General features: G+C 35.1%; 1 protein-coding gene across 2 annotated transcripts; it reads left to right on the forward strand.

Annotated features, from left to right (window-relative positions):
* The first annotated feature begins 1,128 nt into the window (after nt 1–1,128).
* LOC100184186 (GRB10-interacting GYF protein 2) lies at nt 1,129–18,066 on the forward strand. 2 transcript variants are annotated; one of them, XM_002119482.5, is made up of 28 exons: nt 1,129–1,270; nt 2,834–2,929; nt 3,377–3,512; nt 3,866–4,097; nt 5,142–5,306; nt 5,684–5,799; nt 7,204–7,287; nt 7,633–7,786; nt 7,964–8,233; nt 8,723–8,778; nt 9,587–9,773; nt 10,551–10,708; nt 11,044–11,237; nt 11,303–11,479; nt 11,783–11,903; nt 12,275–12,358; nt 12,483–12,554; nt 12,811–12,897; nt 13,244–13,329; nt 13,388–13,523; nt 13,580–13,651; nt 13,931–14,089; nt 14,577–14,753; nt 15,199–15,375; nt 15,839–15,998; nt 16,366–16,580; nt 16,733–16,895; nt 17,349–18,066. In XM_002119482.5, the coding sequence occupies exons 1-28, from the start codon at nt 1,236–1,238 to the stop codon at nt 17,414–17,416; spliced, it is 3,837 nt and encodes a 1,278-aa protein (XP_002119518.4). In that variant the 5' UTR covers nt 1,129–1,235; the 3' UTR covers nt 17,417–18,066. The 2 variants fall into 2 exon arrangements, with proteins under 2 accessions (XP_002119518.4, XP_026690781.1); XM_026834980.1 differs by having other exon boundaries at nt 14,577–14,750; nt 15,193–15,375.
* Nucleotides 18,067–19,993: the final 1,927 nt, after the last annotated feature.

Raw genomic sequence — 19,993 nt, forward strand, 5'->3', positions numbered from 1 at the left:
AGTGCAATAAACGAAAAGGCGATCACATTGGCATTAGATAAACACTCTAACATGCATCCTCGTTAGTATAGTGGTGAGTATCCCCGCCTGTCACGCGCGAGGCCGGGGTCCGATTCCACGACGGGGAGTGTTTTTTGGAGTTCTGTTTCAAAAGTAATTAAACAGTTATTATTTAAAAGTAATCTAATTAGCAAAATATGTTTAGAATAAATATTAAAATCGCTTAACCGCAATGGGGGTGTAGATCAGATGGTAGAGCGCGCGCTTAGCATGCGCTAGGTACCGGGATCGATGCCCGGCACCTCCATGCTCTTCTTTTATTTTAACACAAGTGCAAATAAACGAAAGGCGAATCACATTGGCTTTAGCTAAACGCTGTTATGGCTTCCTCGTTAGTATAGTGGTGAGTATCCACGCCTGTCACGCGGGAGACCGGCGTTCGTTTTCCCGACGGGTAGTGTCTTTGATAGGATGTATCAAAAGGAATCAAACTGTTATCATTTAAATTATTCTAAATGGCAAAATATGTTTGGAATAAATACTAAATTAGCGAGGTACCGGGATCGTTGCCCGGCACCTTCATGCTCTTCTTTTGATTAAACACAAGTGCAAATAAACGAAAAGGCGGATCACATTTGCATTAGATAAAGGCTCTAACGTGCTTCCTCGTTAGTATAGTGGTGAGTATCAAACAACCCTATATAGAAATATTTTTTGGGGGCATTAGCCTTTCACATTTAGGGACCATAGTATGGAGGGACCACGCGTTTGTACTGTGTTTTTGTAACAGCTTTGTTAAGTACGTTTGCTGTTTGCCCAGCGCCGCAGTTTGCAATTGTGCCTTTGACTGCGTGTTGGTTGGCAAATTGTATGTTAAAACTTGTACTCTCATGAGATATACTTAATGAGGTTAACTGTTGTCCTTTCTGCGTTGTTTATGCTTATTTAAACTTAAAGTAGGTTTTTATACTCGTTCTTTATTGCAGTTACTCAATAATACTATACTTATTTTATACATAACGGAAACGTGTTGGTATTCTGACTTATTAACTATTTTCGCTTGTAGAAACACGACTTGCTGCATAAAACTTCTTGAAAGCTTTTTTATACTTACCATTTTATTTTCCAGAAGCATATAAACGTATTCTTCTTATAAATCTTCCTTTAGCAATACCTGATTATATCCAAACGTATCCTGTTTGTGCCCATCTGATACTTGTGCTTACAACAAAAAAATGTCCGCTGAAACTCTAAACTTTGGTCCACAATGGTATGAAATTGATTTATGAATATTTTATCAAGTATATATAAGCCGTAGGGTAATTAAGCATTAGCAGTTTAGGGTAAATTAAGTATTATGTCTCAAAAAATTGGTTGTACTACAGGTATTGCATGTGTTGTAACATAATTCTCTTTTATAATGGTAATCCTTTAGCTGGTGGCCACCTGAAATTTTTGTTTCAAAATGTTCCTTAGGTCTCCCTGATACCCACTGTATAATTTTGTTTTGAAAAAACTCGGGCGTTCGTGTCGAAAATTAAACATGGAGCTATACAGAGAAGACGGAAAAATTTTTCCGCTAGGAAGCGATGACAAATTCGTTTCTCTATTTTATGGGGAGCAGTTAGTTTTACGGTTTATACACATAAGATATAAACCCCTAACCCCTAACCCCTAACCCCTAACCCCTAACCCCTAACTCCTAACTCCTAACCCCTAACTCCTAACCCCAAACTCGTCAAACAAAAAAAACTTGAAAAAAAATATAAAAAAGTATTCCACTGTGCGGGACTCGAACCCGGTAAAAATGAAACAAAGAGAGTTTACGACCGCACGCAAACCGCTACACCACAGACCCGACGACAATAAACACAACGAAAGAGCGTATATAACCGACCTAATGTGGGAAATATGTTCTTACTAGTGTTTTATGTATTTAGAAAGGTATTTTTATTATTTAATTAATTTGTTTTACACTTATTAACAATTTGTAGTGCTGTTTTGTTCGTTTTTCCGTATTTTTTAATTTAAATAATTACCGCCTCTAGCGGAAAAAAATTTCCGCCTTCTTTGTATAGTCCCATGTGAAAATTAACTTTGAAAGTGCACGAAATCGTGCTGCGTCACCGTATTTTCCACACCAGCCGTTATGAATTAAACCAAGGTTAGATTATTACGTCATAGAATGCGTATTGTTACGTTTGATTCCTACGTTAAAACAGTGGGAAAAAACAAGGCTGTAACATATGTAATATACCACTATTGTGACGTAACAGACCGCGATTGTGACGTAATAAATCGTTAACCTTACGCAAATCAGACGAATTACGGTGAAGAAGCATGTTTTCGCGCATTTTTAAAGTTAATTTTCGACACGATACGCCCGACTTTTTTGAAAAAAAATTAAACAGCAGGTATCAGTGAGGGCTATAGAACATTTTGAAACCAAAATTTCAGGTGGCCACCAGCTAAAGGATTACCTTTATAATAATAACTTTTATTTGTCTTCCCGATTATGGTAGCAAATATTGAAAAAAAATAAACAAAGAGAAGCCATAGTGGTAAAATGACTGTCTAAAACATGCCTACGTTTAAAAACATATTTATATTTAATTGAAAGAAAGAAGTCCATGTTTCAGTGTCCGGAGGCCTATATTATGTTAATCAGTCAATAATAATCTTGGACTGCTTATATAGGCAATTACTCAATTAATGTGATTGATTTCAGTAATGAAAAGCCAAATGCAAGTAACTATACATTTTGAGTTGCAAATTTGGCTTCTGAAACAGTTTTCTTGACTACATTTGTTTTAAATTCAATTTTATTTTTTAGGCTTCGAGATCTTTCTAGTGGTGGCTCTAATGTAACAAGCCCACCCCCTTCCCCAGCCACACAACCTCTAATCAAGTTCAAACTTGCTCAGCATAGGTTGGTATTAGGGTGTTCTGTTTTTAACTTTTTAATGGTGACATGCTTTTATTAGGAAATGTTTATAATTTGCAGTAAGTCCTAAAAATCCTTATCTCTTTGGTTAATTGAAACAGTTGGAAGTTAAAAGTTCCTAGTCATTTTGTAGTCAACAAGTATCTTATAATTGTAGAATTTGGGATATAATACAAACCTATGCCTTGTCAGAGAAAGTGGAAAGCCAGAATAGGCTTCTTTAATAACTACATTAGCTCTTAAAATAAATCTCAAAAGTTTTTATAGTTAAAGAAATATAACATGGCTCTCAAGGAAAAACAGTTATAAAAATATGTAGCTTTCATGGCATAAAAGGTTGCCAACCCCTGGTTAATGGCATAAGTTTCCCGTTGATCTCTTTTGTACATCCCTTAAACTTTGCAAACTGATTATAAGAACTGATGGTTACAGGTATGGCCGGGAAGAAATGCTTGCTCTATTTGAAAAACACGATAACGTTCCTTCTGAACTATTTCGTGCACCAAACCTTATCAGTGAAGAAACACTTACTCCTCTTGCTCTTATACCATTAACTGAAGATGATCAAGTTAGTAAATGGGTCGTTTCGTTAATCATGAGTTAAATTGCATGGTACAAGTGATACCAAGTTATTGTCGATACATTACTATTGTGTTACGGAAAAAAGACAGTACAAATAAATTTGTTTTTACCAAAATGATCCTGTTTAATACATACTAAAAGTATTTAAAATCCTTTTGTATATTATATCTTTTTAATGCTAGCATTTATGAAGCCATTTACACATAATGATAGGATGGACAGTGGTAGTTAACTGAACAGACATATGGGACCAAAAATGGATGAAATCAATTCAGTATTGTCCCTATTTGGATGTAATATTATTATCAAGATATATTTTCTAACATTTTTTTCTCTCAGCGTGCCTTTTCTGGGGGAGTAAACAGTGACGTAATGCATCGAAGTCGGGGTCCTGGTGGTCCTCTTGCCTTGGGCCGTGGCCGCTCAATGCCCCCACGTGGGCGGGGCAGGGGGCGTGGGGAAATGTTTTCCCGAAGTATGAGTCAAAGTGAGGATGGTCCTTCTTATGGGCGAGGATCAAGAGAATACATTAGAAGGGACAGTTGGGATGACAGAGGGTTCAATAGAAATGGTCAGTTGACGTTTTTGTTTCAGTAACCTATGTTGTTTTGGTCTAGAACTGTACCTACATGCTATTCATACAACTTCTGCAAGGAAAGTGTAAATCAGTGAAATGTTATGCTGGACGTCACAAAAGTTTCACTTCCTTATTTGACTTCCTATCCTACTACTCTTTAACAGTCATAACTTAGTATAGCTACAATTAGGGATGCACATTACAGAATTTCGAATCCGTGAGATTCGAATCCTTTTGTATTCGAATCTAATTACGGGATTCGGTATTCTGTTTAATGATGTCATTACACGTCATCACATATACTATATTAACAATTTTTAAGAGTTATTAATTTTGAAAAAAAATATTTTTGTGTTTGTGGGACTTTCGAGAGTAAACGTTTCGTAACGTCTTTTCATAGCCTGCTATACGTTTCATGACGCAAAAACTACCCAATAGTACAATTTTTGATCATTTTACAACTCAAGATCCAACAAGGCTGTTATAAAAGGGTCGATAAACTGACTTTTGTGCGTAAAATTTTTTTTCCTATAAATATAAAAAGATTCGAAATTCTAGATTCGGAATTCTAGATTCGAATTAAAGTATTCTAGGATATCCTAGAATACCTAATTATTCTGTAATGTGCATCCCTAGCTACAATGTAAGCACTTGATGAAACAAAAATTTCGAATATATATTATACCCTATCAAATTTAACTTCTTTAAGATGGCTATATAGGCTATTACACAACAATATATACTGTATGTAAATGGTAGCTATAGGCTATATTTAAAACTGTAATTTTTATATTTACAATGTGCATGTATGTTGTGCATGTATGTTGACCCGACAGTTTTTGTATTACTTGACTTTGTAAATACATGGAGCTATGGGAAAATAGTCCATAGGTTAAGGTTGACAACCTCTGCCGTAACCTAACATGGATATGCAAGGTATGCATGCTTACTCTGGAAAAATCATGTTAATATTGCGTCAAATGCATATTACTGGTGTGATAAACCTATCTTGTTCTCATGATAATCATTGCTATCAAGGTCGATCGTTTGAGGACACGGCTCCTCGGAAACCGGTTCGTCGGTCTGATGCGAGTGATGATTGGAGGAATGATGCGATCCGTGGAAGTGGAGATGGAAATGAGAATGATAAAGAGGGAGGATCGGACTGGAGACCTCCTGCTCCGAGGAAAGAAGGTTGGAGAGGTGGGTGTCAGAAGCTGAGAAATAACAAGTTATTTTTAAGTGGTGGTATCAATTTAACCTTGGTGATTTAATGAATTGCCGCATTGCAAACTGATTATTTTTTTGAAAGAATTTAGTTTATTGGAAGGGAGACTGTTCCTACTCAAGCCTCCGAATGTTCACCAGAATCAACACTCATCATTTGTTACAAAATGCCCCCAAACAGGGAGGAGTCTATAAAACCTGTTACATATTTTAATTGGTATTGTTAACTTATGTAGAAATCTAAAATATATATACACCTTCTTGCTTGATTTAAAAATTCAAAAATTATGTTTTGCACCTTTTGATTAATTATAACCCGACTGTTCTGATTATATTCTCGTGTGGTTTTTTAGAACCTGGTCGAGGCAGCTGGAGGGAGAGGGAAGACAGAGGTTGGTCTAATGATACGTTTCATCGAGATAGGAGGCCTGTGAACAGAACCAGGTCTTATGGAAGCAATAAATATGATGTGAGTTATGTTGTTGTATTAGATTTAAATAATCAAAGTACAAACAGCATTATTTACTTTCTGTCCATTAACTTCTGCCCAAAATGCAGGTTTAATTAATTCATTTAAAAATCAACTTAAAATATATATTATTAGATAGGCCTATAATAATTACGAAACTGTATTTATTAACTTATTTAATAAGCTGTCTTAAAAGCCCTATGAACTAAAATGGTATTTTATATATGAAGTAAATGGGCAAGCCAGAAATCCATGTATGTGCATCAGTGCATGTATAGTAGACTCTTTTCCTATGCAAAGATATATTAAACATAGTGACAGCGGTTGTAATGATAGGAAACAACATAGCAGTAAAATTCCATGAAATTATGAAATAAACTCATTGTGGGTTTACACAATTCCCTAAGGTGGTAATGATTTCAGTGTCTATTATTATGATTTGCGCACATACAACAATATTCTTAATATATATCAAGCTGACTGCTGTTTTAAATACAAGTCTTTACTATTTTAAGTGGTTGGGCCTATTTACAAGTTAAACCACAATGATATTTTTAATCCTGCATCTTTAAGGTTTTAGTGCAATACAAAGCTATCTGGCTGCTTCCATTGTAGCATAGTTGTCACGGCTAACTTAGCATCAATTCACTTAGTGTTATTGACTGTTCTTGCCTCTGAATGTTAAATACCGCCATTGTGTAGCTGGTTTAACAGAACACAGAAATCATTGTGTAGAATGTTACAAAAACCAAAGTTTTAAAAACATTAAAACAATCCTTATTATGAGCAAATGGAAAATTATCGCTGCGTGCTATTTTCAAAACAAACAAGAGAACAAAGAACTAAACATGGATGGCAGTAAAATAAACAACCTGTCTATGTCCTGCTTTTCCTGCACAGATATTAACACCAGCAAGCATTTTAAGCAAATTTAGAAATATATATTAAATAATTTTTTCTTCAATTATATTATGTAAGTTTTGATATAAAGTAAGTTCTATACTTTCTAATGGCAAGGTTAACAATGTTATTTCTTACACTGTGGGTAAGGTCAGTGAAAATGTAATAAGGCACTGTTGGTGAGCTCATTGTTATAGTTATTATAGGCGTCTAACATGGGGTGGCAAGGTGGACACGCCAACCCGAGAGTTTCTTGCACTGCAGTAATCAATAAATATTACATCGTGAAGTATTTCACAAGATTTATGTGACTCACTTCCCTGTGTCAGGGAAAGTGCATTAAAAGTTGAAATGCTATAGTGACTTGGTTCTGTACTTTAAAACAGAATTAGCTACTTAATTTAAAATTGCAGTTTTATATATGTTGCTTGAAAAATTATGCACAATTATATAACTTTTTTATGTTTGGCTTTGTGCTATTTTTTATTAATGTTTAATGCACAGAGTGAAGCTGGTTTGATGCCAGAGTGGGCGGATGATGCAGATGAAAGTGAAGTTGGTGTATTTGATCCTTCTGGTGCATTTCAAGTAAGAAAACTTTTCCTTTTTTTAAATCTAATTTTTTACTCTTTAGTTTTATATGTATTCATAAAAATAAGTTGTTTTGATATATTTTATGAACTGTAGCATTTATGCGCTCTTTGTGTTCTGTCACCGGTTTTGTTTTTGTCCAAATTAAGCAATTTCAAATAAATGACTTATATTGTCAAAAATGCAAAAACGCAGAGTTTATGTAGTTTCAAATTAATCTGCCCTAAAAACTTAATATATATAAATGTTTGTACAGCATTTTGTAACTCAAACATATAGGCTATTTAACATATGCTAAATAGTGCCACACAAAACCTGCATTAAATGTTATGGTTTTGTCAGGCACAGAAAAAAGGGGGTAAACGCGGGGATCCTAAATTACCGAGGGACTCTGATCGTGGGATAAGGAGAAACGCTTCCTCTTTTGGCTCACTGAAGAAAATAGAAGAGAAAGAAAGGAGCAGGAGTGAGAGGGAAGAAATAGGGAGAGGAGGAGGTTTGTGGTTTTCGGAACTTTTATGTTTTTTTTCTCTTTTATTACTACTGATGTTATGCATGTTAATATCCTTTTAGATTTTTCACAAATTATGTATTTCCCTTAAAAAACTCCTGATAAAGTTAAATTTATAGCCCCAATAAAATTTCTCCCCTTGATACATTTTCACCATTTTAGCTGGTTCGAAAACACCAGAGGAAAAACCAGAAACCAAAGAAAATGGCAAACCATATGGTTCCAGTGGATCAACTCCTACCACCCCAAACAACCAACCTGTTTTAAAAGATCATGAAAAACATGAACCAACTTCACCAGAAAAGTCACCAATTAAAGAGAAACCAGCAGAACCAGAAAAAAGACCAGATCTGGTTGAAAGAGAAGTCCCTTCACCTAATAAAAGTGTTGAAAGTTTGGAAGAAACCAAAATGCCGAATAAAACCATGGAAGGTAATGTTGGTTGCATGGTACTGTGTTGTAGTAAGTCAAATTGCAGGAGTTTTTATATTTGATTGTGATTATGATAATCGCATATAATGTTGTGATTTTCCGTTTAACCACTTGGTGGGTGTTTTAACTTTAAATAACCTACCCCCACAAAATTTTTCTTCCAGTCTAAAGTTTGATTTTATCTTGTACATATTTGTTTTAAAATGAAACTCTTCTAAACATAATTTTCTTCTGTTTACATTGAAAAAAACTGGGGCAGAATTACATTGGTTATAGATAGTTTTTAGTACAGTTTGTATTTTGCAGCTGAAGCACAGGGTTAGGAGTTTATTTTCTAAATTAGCAAGCCACCACACACTGTTGTAATGCTGCTATAATTACCAATTATTATGTTTCTCACACAATACATGCACTCATGCTCAGTTGCCCCACACATTTTTTAGTAATTATGACATCATACTGATGATTAATGACATCATAATTCCACAGAAACCAGAGGAAAACAGACAGAAGAAGAGGTGGACCATTTGAGTCATCATGAAATGGTATGACTTGTTTTTTTATAACTACATAGTACATAAGTATAGCATTAGTGTTAATATACCTTCACAAATTGCAGTCATTGTTGAAATACACCACAGGGTAATAGACAAACATTGTCATTTTCGGCATGAATTAGTAAAAAAATTTGCCACAGCAACCTACTTATTTACTTTCTTGCATGGGTAATGGGTTCATGGGTTAAATGTGGCTTAAACCCAAGATCCCGTAGTGTATTTTAGTATAGGCCCTCACCCATATAGAATTAATATAATGTTGAAGTGATGTCTAAAGACTAATAAAGAACCAGATTTGAAAATTATTCTATAAAAAAATTGTTATATTTACATATATAAATTTTTACACTTTTTCCGACACATTCCAAATCTCACACGTTCATAGTTATTGCTATTTAGTGGAAGTAACCTTCTTTTTACTGCACTCGCCACTTTCAATTAGTTTGCAGCATACTTTAACACTTGGTAACTTAATTTGGTCTATAATATCAACTTTATTGAAGGGGATGCACAGTTGAATAAAACCAAAACAAACTAAGAATCCACACATTCTTACTAATATTTTTCTGCCTCCTTTTCCAATAGCATAGTAAATATTTTCAACTCAATTTGAGTTCATTGTTGGGGTTTGACAGACTTGCTTTTTAAATAATGTGTTTTCCCATACCTTAAGTTTTTTATTTTTACAATGTTTTAAGGACTGTCATTTTACTGTCGATTTCTTGCTCTTTGTTGTTTTATTACTTTTATCTTTGCTATTGTTTTAAAGAGGTAAATAAGAGTTGTAATTTCACAGAACGCTCTTAAGTTAATTGATTCACTCACTGACTTTGATGAGCAACCCCAGGTTGAAGAAACCCCCACACCAACACGCTTACCCCCGGCCCTTGACCCCCTATCCCTAATCCAGGGTAATGTGACCCCTAATGTGCCAGACCTAGCTATGAAGTGGTTCTATAAAGACCCCCAAGGGGAAACGCAAGGTGTGGGTTTGAATGAACGTAACATATTTTTTATATGTTTTTTTTTGTATTTATTTTTATTGAAAGGGTAATGTAGTTTCAGCTCTGGTGAAGCCTTAAATATTCAACTATCTTTTTAAAACCTCTATATCAGCCATTTTCCGTCAAATTTTCATGGAACAGTAGTGCTCTGTAAAAGTTCCTAAGGTGTTCTGCAAGAAATTAAGCTGTTTATGTTCTATGTGAAACACCAGTCAAAATTCATTGGTTATAGGTTTAACACACTGGGCATTAACTGCTTTTCCAAAATCTCGGTTAAAAACTCTTGAATTTATGATCATAAGCATTCGATTTGCTACAAAACCCTTTGAAAATAATGATGTTAACTGCTATTGTTACGCAAATAGTTAACACGTCCATTGCTAATATGTCGTATCACTGCTATTACAACGCAGTTATTCGCTACATCAATAGACTACACTGTTTTTTATAGATATTTAAAATATTTCATCAGCTTGTCCTGTTTAAATCTTTGTTACATTAGCCTTACTATATAACATCATTATAACAGTTTTGTTGGTGTTCAGCATGATTATTCTAATATGGGATGTTTTCTTTGGCTTAAAAAATGATAAGCTAACTCTAAAATAGGCTAACTTAGTGTTGATACAGCATACAGGCATAAACCTATGCAAAAAGGGTATACGATGTATCTGACTATATTATTCTATAAAAAAAATATTATTCCAATTCTTTATAGCCAAACTCTAACAGCATGTTACCCCAAACATGTTTTAGGTCCGTTCAGTTCACAGGAGATGGGTGAATGGTTCATGGCAGGTTACTTCACTTCTAATCTTCTTGTTAAGCGAGCGTGTGATCCTCAGTTTGTACCACTAGGTGACCTCATTACAAGGTGTGGGGCTGTTCCTTTTGGCCCACAATCAGTACCACAGGTGACACAATTTTTGAAAATTTTTGTTTGTTTAACAGCCTTTTGTACTTAAAATAAGAAATTAAACACCAAAAAAATTAGCTAAAATCGTGGTGGTTAAAATAGCTGCAATGTATGCCTTGTGACTAGATCAAAGCTTGCTGCAGTTACTTTAAGAGTCACCAAGGGTCATTTGACAGACACTTAATGGTTATTTCTTCAACCAGGTGGCTATATTAGTATGGGAAACACTCATGTGCTCACGTATTAAACATTTAACAAAAATTTAAACCTATAACCTAATTAAGTTTAACCTTATTTAAGGTATATTTAAATAAACTCAAATTCAATTCCTAGACCACCAGCTCTGATGTAATAAAAGCACAGAAACAAGCTGAGCTGTTAAAACAACAACAACAACAAATGCAGCTTCAATTGCATCTGCAGAAACAACAACAATTACAACAACAACTTCAACAACAGCAGCAACAACAATATCAACAGCAACAACAACAGCTCTTACAACAACAAAAACAACAACAAATCCTGCGGTACTACATTATATTTATATCCACATATATACAAAGCATTTTAACTTTATTATTCTGATCAACAGAGAATTTCAACAAAAACAACAACAACAACAGCAACAGCAGCAGCAACAACAAGCAGTGTATGCGACCATCGTATCTAAGCTCAGTGCTTCAGAGGAGTTTTTATCAATGTCTGCTCAACAACAGCAAGCCACAGTTGCTCAATACATGGCTTTCATGCAGCAATCATCCTCAGGAGAGTAAGTGTGAAATATAATCCCCCAAATGTTTTCCAAAACTTAAATTATCCATATTTTCCAAATGTATATTTTTATTAGGCGTTATATTTTTTAATATCTGCTGGCATTGTTAAAATGCAGTTACTACACTCACGGTCATCATAAAATATGGTACCTTATTAATTATTGTAGAAAATGCAGTATGCTTTGGCTTTGTTCAGTTGTATGGGCAGCAGCGAAGTGCTAAAACTTCCGATTCCCTTTGTTCCATAAGCTGGAGGGTATGTCAACCCAGGCATTACAAATATTACCTCTATATTACAGTGTACCCACCACTACTCAGTCTATATGGGACTCTGATACTTCTGCTTTACGCCGGCCCTCACCTGTTTCTATGGTCACCTCACAACAACAGCAACAATTAGTCGATATTCTTAAACAACAGGTAAGTACATAGCTTACCCATACCACCCAGAAAAAGCAAAGTTACATTTATAAAATTGGTGGTTTTGGTTATACAGTGGGTTACGGCAGTAACTTCTAAAATTTGTTTTTGTTAAGTACTGTTTAGAGATTACTTACCAAAGAAAAAACATTATAGAGTGTGACATAAAAGCGCTGTTTTCCTTTTTTTTAAGTAGGATCTAGGACCAAAAGATTAAACAACTATTTGTGTTTTATCACAAGCCCAGCATAACTGCCTGGACAATAGACCGAGTACACACATAGTTTAAGCCTTGGATATGAATGTTCATTTCTACTTATCTATATAATTGACCACATCATTTAAATAGTAGTTTTTTTTTCCACTCCCAGGAGCAAGCTGCAGTAAAGAAGAAACAACAAGAAGAGGAGGAGGAGAAATTAAAAAGAGAGAAAGAAGAGCTGCAAAGAATAAAGGTTATTTTACTAAAGTTTCTGAAACCACCCTAATTGATACGAGAAAAAATGTACTTTCTCATAATCTCAGTTCTAAGTAACCACCAGTAGAAATATATCTATTGTGTAAAATTTATTCTCACAGGCACAAGAAGAAGCACACAGATTACACATGGAGGAATTACATAAGCAAAAAGTGATGGAAGAATTAAGACAGGTTGGCCCACAAAGTTTTAATAACATTACAATATGCCTACTATTGAAAAGCGGTTTGTAATTAAAGATCATACTTATTTTGCAGTGGAACTAATATTTTTAAATTTGTAAAAGTAGAGTTATAGTTTAAACAAAGTTGTATTATGAAGAAAGAAAAATATAAAAAATGTAAAATGTTTTTTTTTTAATGTTGTATAAATGTATTACCTGGTTGTTTCTGTTTTACCAAGTTAACAACCATTGTTAATATGATGCAGGCAGAGATCCGGAGAGTTCAAGAAGAAGAAGATCAGATGCGTAGAGAGCAGGAGGAAAGGAGGTTGAAAGAGGAGCAGAGGAGAAAAGTGAGTTTGGTTGTTTGGAATGTTGTTATATATAAAGATTATCATTTAACATGGGGTTACTAAAAGTTATCTAATTTGCGTGAAATGTTGTTTGTTAGGTCTTAGCATAAGGGGCTACAGTTTTCTTTAATAATAAAGCATGTGAATAATATTTTTTCGCATATAGAACATACAAGTATTAGTATAATGACTTAACCTGTTCTATATGTATTTAGTATGAGTTTGATACCAAATCTAAAGTACTAAGGAAACACTTTTAAGATTAGTTTTTTAAAACAAAAAGTTGTTAAAACAAGTTAACATATAAGCTACTTGCTCTTATGTCTTCTGTTCATTTTGCTTTAAGGAAGAGGAGGCCAAAGCTCGGATAGCAATTGCTAAGTTACAAGAAGAGGAAGAGCAAAGAAAAAAAGAAGAAGAAATGTTGCAAAGGTATGTTGAGTCAACATCTATTTTTATTTATTATTTGACTTTTTTATTTTTTGTACAGGAGAGAAGAGGAGGAGATTCGAAAGGCAATGGAGGAGGAGAAAAGAAAGAAACAGGCACAGGAGGAGCAAGAGAAGAGGATCCATCATCTTAAAATGGTGGAAGAAGAGAAGAGGAAGAGAATACAAGAGGAAAAAGTGAGTAAATGAGCTTACATGTTTATATATGATGTATAATGTGTTATCACTACCAGGCACAAGAAGAAGCATTGAAGAAGCAGAAAGAGTTAGAAGCCCAGAGACTCAAAGAAGAAGCAATAAGAAAGGTATGTGTAATTTACCAATGCTTTTTTGATGTGTATGTTATTATGTTATTGTTACTTCTATACCAGAACCAGAAGTATAAAATTTGTATATATATTATAAATTCCAATTGGGATATTTTAAGCTGCTTTTCCGACAGAAAACAGGGACAGACAGATTGACCAGACTGACAATATTTTAACACTGAAGATTCATATTGCTTTGTGTAATACTTTCAATATGTACCTTGGTTTATGGCAAGTTAACTATTTGGGTCAGTTTCAATTATAATCTGTTTTCAGCGCCAACAAGAACAACTGAAAAACATCAAACTACCAACAACAGCAAACTGGGCCGAACAACAACAACAACGTCAGCAACAACAACAACAACTATCAGTGTCGGAAATACAAAAGCTACAAGAGAAAAAAGAACATGAGAGGCAACTACAAGAACAACAGGTAAAAGACAAAAAAAACATTTTTTATTTGCAATTTTATACTAATTAGAAAAATAACTGTGTTATGTTACTTTTTTGTATTTCAACTACTGCTACTAGCCTTAATATAATGTTGGTGAGGTCCTGCAGCCTGACATGGGAAGATATAGGGGATTAAAGTTAGGTCAGAGTTGGCCTACCATGATACCCATCCTGCCACAGCTGATTTGTGAACCACTGGTTGAAACTTAGAGAAAAAGCTGTTAACATTCTTGCTCAAGCAAACATTTGCCGATCCGTATCAGTTTGAACATTGAACTTGTTATACTTTGGTTACTTTGCAAGCACCTAACCACTAAGCTACGGTGGTGGTTTAAAAAACATTGGCTGTAAACTGCATGGCACTTTTCAACTATTCAGTTACAAAATATTGAATGAATGTAACTCGTTTATCCTTGCATAACATGCAATAACACTCGTACAGTTACGTTGTTTTTCCACATTTACAGATGCGAGTCATTTCTCAAAAGCAGCAAGCCCAACAACAGCAGCGTGGTGTGTGGGGTGGAACAGCCCCAGTATTCCAAGCCCCCACCACCCCATCCAACACCACAATGTCCTTGATGGAAATACAAATGGAAGAAGCACGCAACCAACAAAGAGGACAAGCCAAACAACCACAACCGGTATTTATTTAAATCTATTTTAGACTTTTTTTTATCTGCTGTGTTATATTCTTTAAAACTATAAAATAGTTTGTATTAAAAATTAAAGAATAAAAATGCTTGAAACACAACAAGCCCAAAATTGCCTATGTATTTGTTTATACATTTCATATTCCTGTAATTTTCCGTGTTAATTCTTTTGTGTTTTGTATTATTTTCAATACATTTTTGTATTTTTAGTGAACATGTGTACACCATTAAGCATATTTTTGTTTTTTTGGTATATTGTTATTTCTGATATTTTGTATACGTGTATAACATTAACTGTAAGATAATAGACAATGTAAAGCATTTCTGTTAGCTGCGTTGTCCCCATGCAACCTAAGATTAAGGCCAGAATTTGCTTATTACTCCAATGCAAACCACCACGTAGAGTCCACAACAACTGTCATATTTTAACCCGCAGAAACCAGATTTAAGCTTACAAGCTTCAGTGGCGTGGGGTGGCCGAAGTAATTCTGCTGCAACCAGTGTATGGGGGAACCAAACCTTTCAACCACCACCAACTCAACCATCGTACTGGGACCAAGTTGCAAAAGCAAATAACCCAAAACCAGTGAAGCAAAACAACACCAAACCACAAGTATGTTACAACAGTATAAACATTGTAATGCACTGGTTACAAATATGGTTATATATTACTATAAATAAGTTTTGTGTACTATCTAATTAGACGATAAAAGTGAGTGAAAACATAAACCATCTAATCCCAATCTGCAATATGATTTCAATACTAATATTAAAGTTAATTTAAAAGTTCATTTGAATTACCAATAACTAAATTGTTATTTGTTGCCTATGCAAAAATCAAGTAAATTGTAAAGATATTATGCTTATGCAAAAATCTAACTTACTATATATGTTAGGCCACAACCAAAATTAGTTTCGGAAACTGTTTACCACTGAAAAATAGGCTTTAAAACGTCATAAGTTTATTTTGAGAACCACTGTTATGATGTATCTTTAGTACTGTAAACCAAACATTAAAAAAGTCAAAATTTGTTATCATATTTTTTTACAAAATTTATGAACTTTTAAAAATTTAGTTTCAGACCAGTTATAAACAGAAAGCAAAGGCAAACAACACTAACAATGAGAACCATAATGTGCTTGCCTTGTTCAAACAAACTGAGGCACAAACCGATCCATTTGTCTCCTGGTGCGACACAGAAATCAAAAAGCTTCCTTCAGCAGTAAACCTTGACAGTATGTGCCTTTTTACTAGTATTGTAAATAATAATATTTTTTATTCTACCGACAAAAAAAATATATATTTTTTTTGTTAGATACCCTTTTCTAGTTTTGTAATGTATAAGTGCATGTTAAACCATATATTGTTATGTACCACATACCTTCATTAGCACTAAGGACGTATGCGACTTATTGGTGATTTCTTTTTTGATTGGGTGACCAGTTTGGCAACCCATTGGTGACCGTTGTTACGTAATGTCCGTTAGGTGTATTGCCCAAGAACACACCCACGAACCTCAAAGCTGTATCACCCAATCCGCCAAGCCCTAATCTAGATAATAATAAAAAAAATCGTGCATTAAAAATCCGTTTTTTTCTACAGTCCCTACGTTCGTTGCGTTCTTGCGTGACGTGGAGTCGCCACACGAGGTAAAAGACTATGTGGCGTCTTACCTTGGAGAGTCAAAACCTGCACGAGACTTCGCAGAAGCTTTTCTTCAGCAACGACTCACGCTTAAGAAACAACAGAAACTTGAAGAACAAAAACAACAAGAAAAACAAAAGCAACAACAACAAGCGAAAAAACAACAGCAAGGGGTAAGGGTTTTCTCTTGTACCAAATATTAGTATTTTTTTTGAAATAACAGTTGCAAAAAAACGGAAAGTATATATAACTATGTGTGGCTTTGAAATATAACATTTTTTTGTGTTTTATCTTTATTTTCGTAAATATTTTATTCAACATACAGCAAAAACAAGTAAGAGGTGCACAACAAGTAAATAAAACACAACAACAGCAAACAAAACAACAACAACAGCAAACAGCCGCGGATCAAGAGTTTGTAACTGGCACCACAAAGAGAGGAAAACGAAAGCAGAAGAAGTTGCAAAAAGTTGATCCAAGTATCTTAGGTAAGATCCGTTATTTTCCAGTTTTCCTTCCTCATTAAAACTCGTGCAATATTAGCTATGTTTAAAATATATATTTGGCTACTTTCCCCGTGGCACAGTGGTTCGCCTGTTTGCTTTAAGTAGGGTATCGCTTACGGCTCGACGCCGCTACCGTTGTTGGTATATTCGTTAAGGCAGTTAAAGTAAAGAATTTAACGACAAATACTCAACTGATATGTTGATCAAATCGTCAGTTATAGATAATCAGAATAAACGAAAACCTCCCCAAAATTATTTACCTACAAAGTTACATATATGGTAACTCATCAGCAGGCAGGAGCTGTACAAATTAAAACACCTGTACTATACCGACTTACGTTGCTCTGCCACGCGATGAGAAACGGATGACCATCGTTCGTTTTTTTCCTTTATGTAAACTGATTTAATCTACCATTAAAAAACAAACTTTTCCAGGATTTTCGGTCAACGCGGCTTCGGACAGAGTGAACATGGGTGAGATCGAAACTCCCAAAGACAGCTGAAAACCGGATCTCTCCGGATCGAACTGGTTTAGGGCTGCGCCGCCCTTGTTTTTATTGACTTGCCCTGAGACACAGCGCCGCGCGAAGGTCGTGGGTTTGGTGTTTGGTGAAAAGAAAGAACAAGGCGTGTGTTGTGCACAGATTTTTTTATTCCATTTTTTTATTATTTTTTGGGAAGTGGTCAAAAAGCTTTTTTTTTGTCTTTAGGAATCGACTTCGTTTGTTTTATTTTAAGGCGAGCTCTAACAGCGTTTCTACTTTACTTCAGCGTTCCGTTCATCGCGGTGATTTTTTTTCGTCTTTTTTCAAAAAAAGTCCAGGGTCTTTTCACCCGAGAATCGCCATTCTATACTTTACACTGTATCATCGGTTGTATGTTCGAATACTTAGTTTGGCAAACGCTGCATACGCAGCTCGCCACACGTTTAAGGTGTTCATTTGCGTGTACTTTTGTTTTTAATTTTTAAACCCATTATTTCAGCAGCTAAGAATCCGCCGTATCCGAAAAAACGGGGCAAAAATATCATTAGGTTTCATTATGCTTTTATAATTGGACGTTGCCACTGCCGTTTGGATACATCTGGCTACTGTTTAATATCTGTGTGTTAAGCTGGTAGAGTTACAATAATAAACTTCACCGCGATTAGAAATTTTCAAGTTTTTAAAACTGGGCTATTGTTATTATTTACTCTGTAATACTGGAAGTGATTTAGTTCTCGATAAAGAACAAGAAGTATTGCAGTATTCAGCAGCATATATTGCCGTTTATAAACCTCGAATGGCGAATTTGAATGAATGGAAATGGCATATTTCTATTCATTCTCGTTTGAATGAAAAAGGCCATATAGTACTAACTCCTTCCTGGCCAATTGCGCGCAGTTCTTCCATCAATGTTTGAAGGAGTTCTGAGACAGCTATTTTTATGCGTTAAATTTGTACTGTTAATATTTGTAAAAATCAAGTTATTTACGTCAATCACTGAAAACTATTTCAAACGTCTCTTGTTTCGCCATCATTTTTGTAACTTCATGCAGTGAGTAATAGTTTTTGCGACGGAACCGCATAATTTTGTTTCTTATTACGTCACTAGCCACTTTATAGACAATTCTTGGGACGCCCTGAGGTTTAAATTTTGCCTCCATGCCTCGAGGTATTGCACGATTACCGATGATACATAACGTCATCTTACGCCTTTGTGACCTTAGGGTTTGGACTCTAGCGTTATAATATTACGACTTCGAAATGGATAGACGTGTTTGTATATTGCTAGCCATGACTTTATGTTGTTTCAAGGCAGCCAAATCGACCAGAGTTCAGTATAATATGAGGACCAGACAACCACCATTGACGATCAAATATCTTGCTCCTACCAGGTAAAGTTAGGATAAACAAATTTTGAAAATGCTTTAGTTGTTTTTCTAACCGCTTATTCATTTGTATAACACAGTAGGATGGGGGAAGATGGGACACTTTTAACTCTATTTTCTCGTCCAATTTAGTAGTAAACAAAGAAGATTCAAAGAAATATGAAACTATGTCCTCATGAGTCTCATAGACCGTTGTTAGTTGTTTAAAACACGATCAGGATATCTGGATATTATGTGCTAAAGGTGTCCCATCTTCCCCCACCCTACTATACATATACATTTAAGAATAGGCGTTCTTTTTTTCTTTAAATAACGAAGTCCGAAGCAGGCAATGCACTTCGTCTAGGACTCTATATAGTCGCTTACCTAACAAATATAAAAGTAGACAGTTACTTTCCTTGGCAAGAAAAAAAAGCCAAAACTCTTTTCATGCGGCGCTTTGTGTTGCTCGTGACTTGACTAATTAACAACAGTAAACATTAGCCATTTAGTAAGTATCTGCACGGCAGTTTAGTTATGTGTATGTAAACTTTGTCGAAAAATGAAGGTTAAATTTTACTTCGTAAGTTTCTTATTCTTTTTATTGACAATGCTGGCTGAATGTCAGAATTTCCTGACAAGACAACCAGCACTACAATACAGGTAAGCTAATAGTGTAGCAAACTCACGAATATTTAACACGGAGTTAAGAACTTTATAAACACTCAAATAATATAGTAGGTTGGGGTAAAATAGGACACTTTTTGTACCTAAAGTCCAAATACCCTGAAGGTGTTTTAAACAATTTACAACGGTATATGGAAGTCGTAGGTATACGATTTGATAGTTCTTTGAAAGTTCTTTGTTTATTACCAAATAAGACAAGAAGATAGAAAAAAAGCGCCCCGTTTCTCCCTACTCTACTATATATGTTTTTCGGTCGTCTGAATCGAATGTCGTATTTTTCTTTCAGGCCGGAGCCACCACTACTGGTTCAACCAGCAACATGCAGCACGACAAACTGCACTTGGTCGTGGGGACCTTGCTCCAAATCTTGTGGCGGTGGAACGCGTACGGCTTCTTTAGATCAATCTGAAGGCGCATGCGGTCATTGTGACATGCCTGCAGATGCAGGCCAATGTAACACAATACCTTGCTTGCCACCAATGCCAGGTTAGTTCTAACCTGTATGCAGTACCTATGTTTTTCAATAAAAGCCGCAAGCCCAAGT

Source organism: Ciona intestinalis, chromosome 7, assembly GCF_000224145.3.
Source record: "Ciona intestinalis chromosome 7, KH, whole genome shotgun sequence".
NCBI classification, from domain to species: Eukaryota; Metazoa; Chordata; class Ascidiacea; order Phlebobranchia; family Cionidae; genus Ciona; species Ciona intestinalis.

Bases quoted from the DNA above. Each gene is read 5' to 3' on its own strand.
- LOC100184186 (XM_026834980.1), top strand. From the start codon at position 1,236: ATGTCCGCTGAAACTCTAAACTTTGGTCCACAATG. The intron at 8,234-8,722 runs GTAATGTTGGTT...ATAATTCCACAG, and splicing joins GCCGAATAAAACCATGGAAG to AAACCAGAGGAAAACAGACA. The intron at 14,090-14,576 runs GTAAAAGACAAA...CCACATTTACAG, and splicing joins GGCAACTACAAGAACAACAG to ATGCGAGTCATTTCTCAAAA.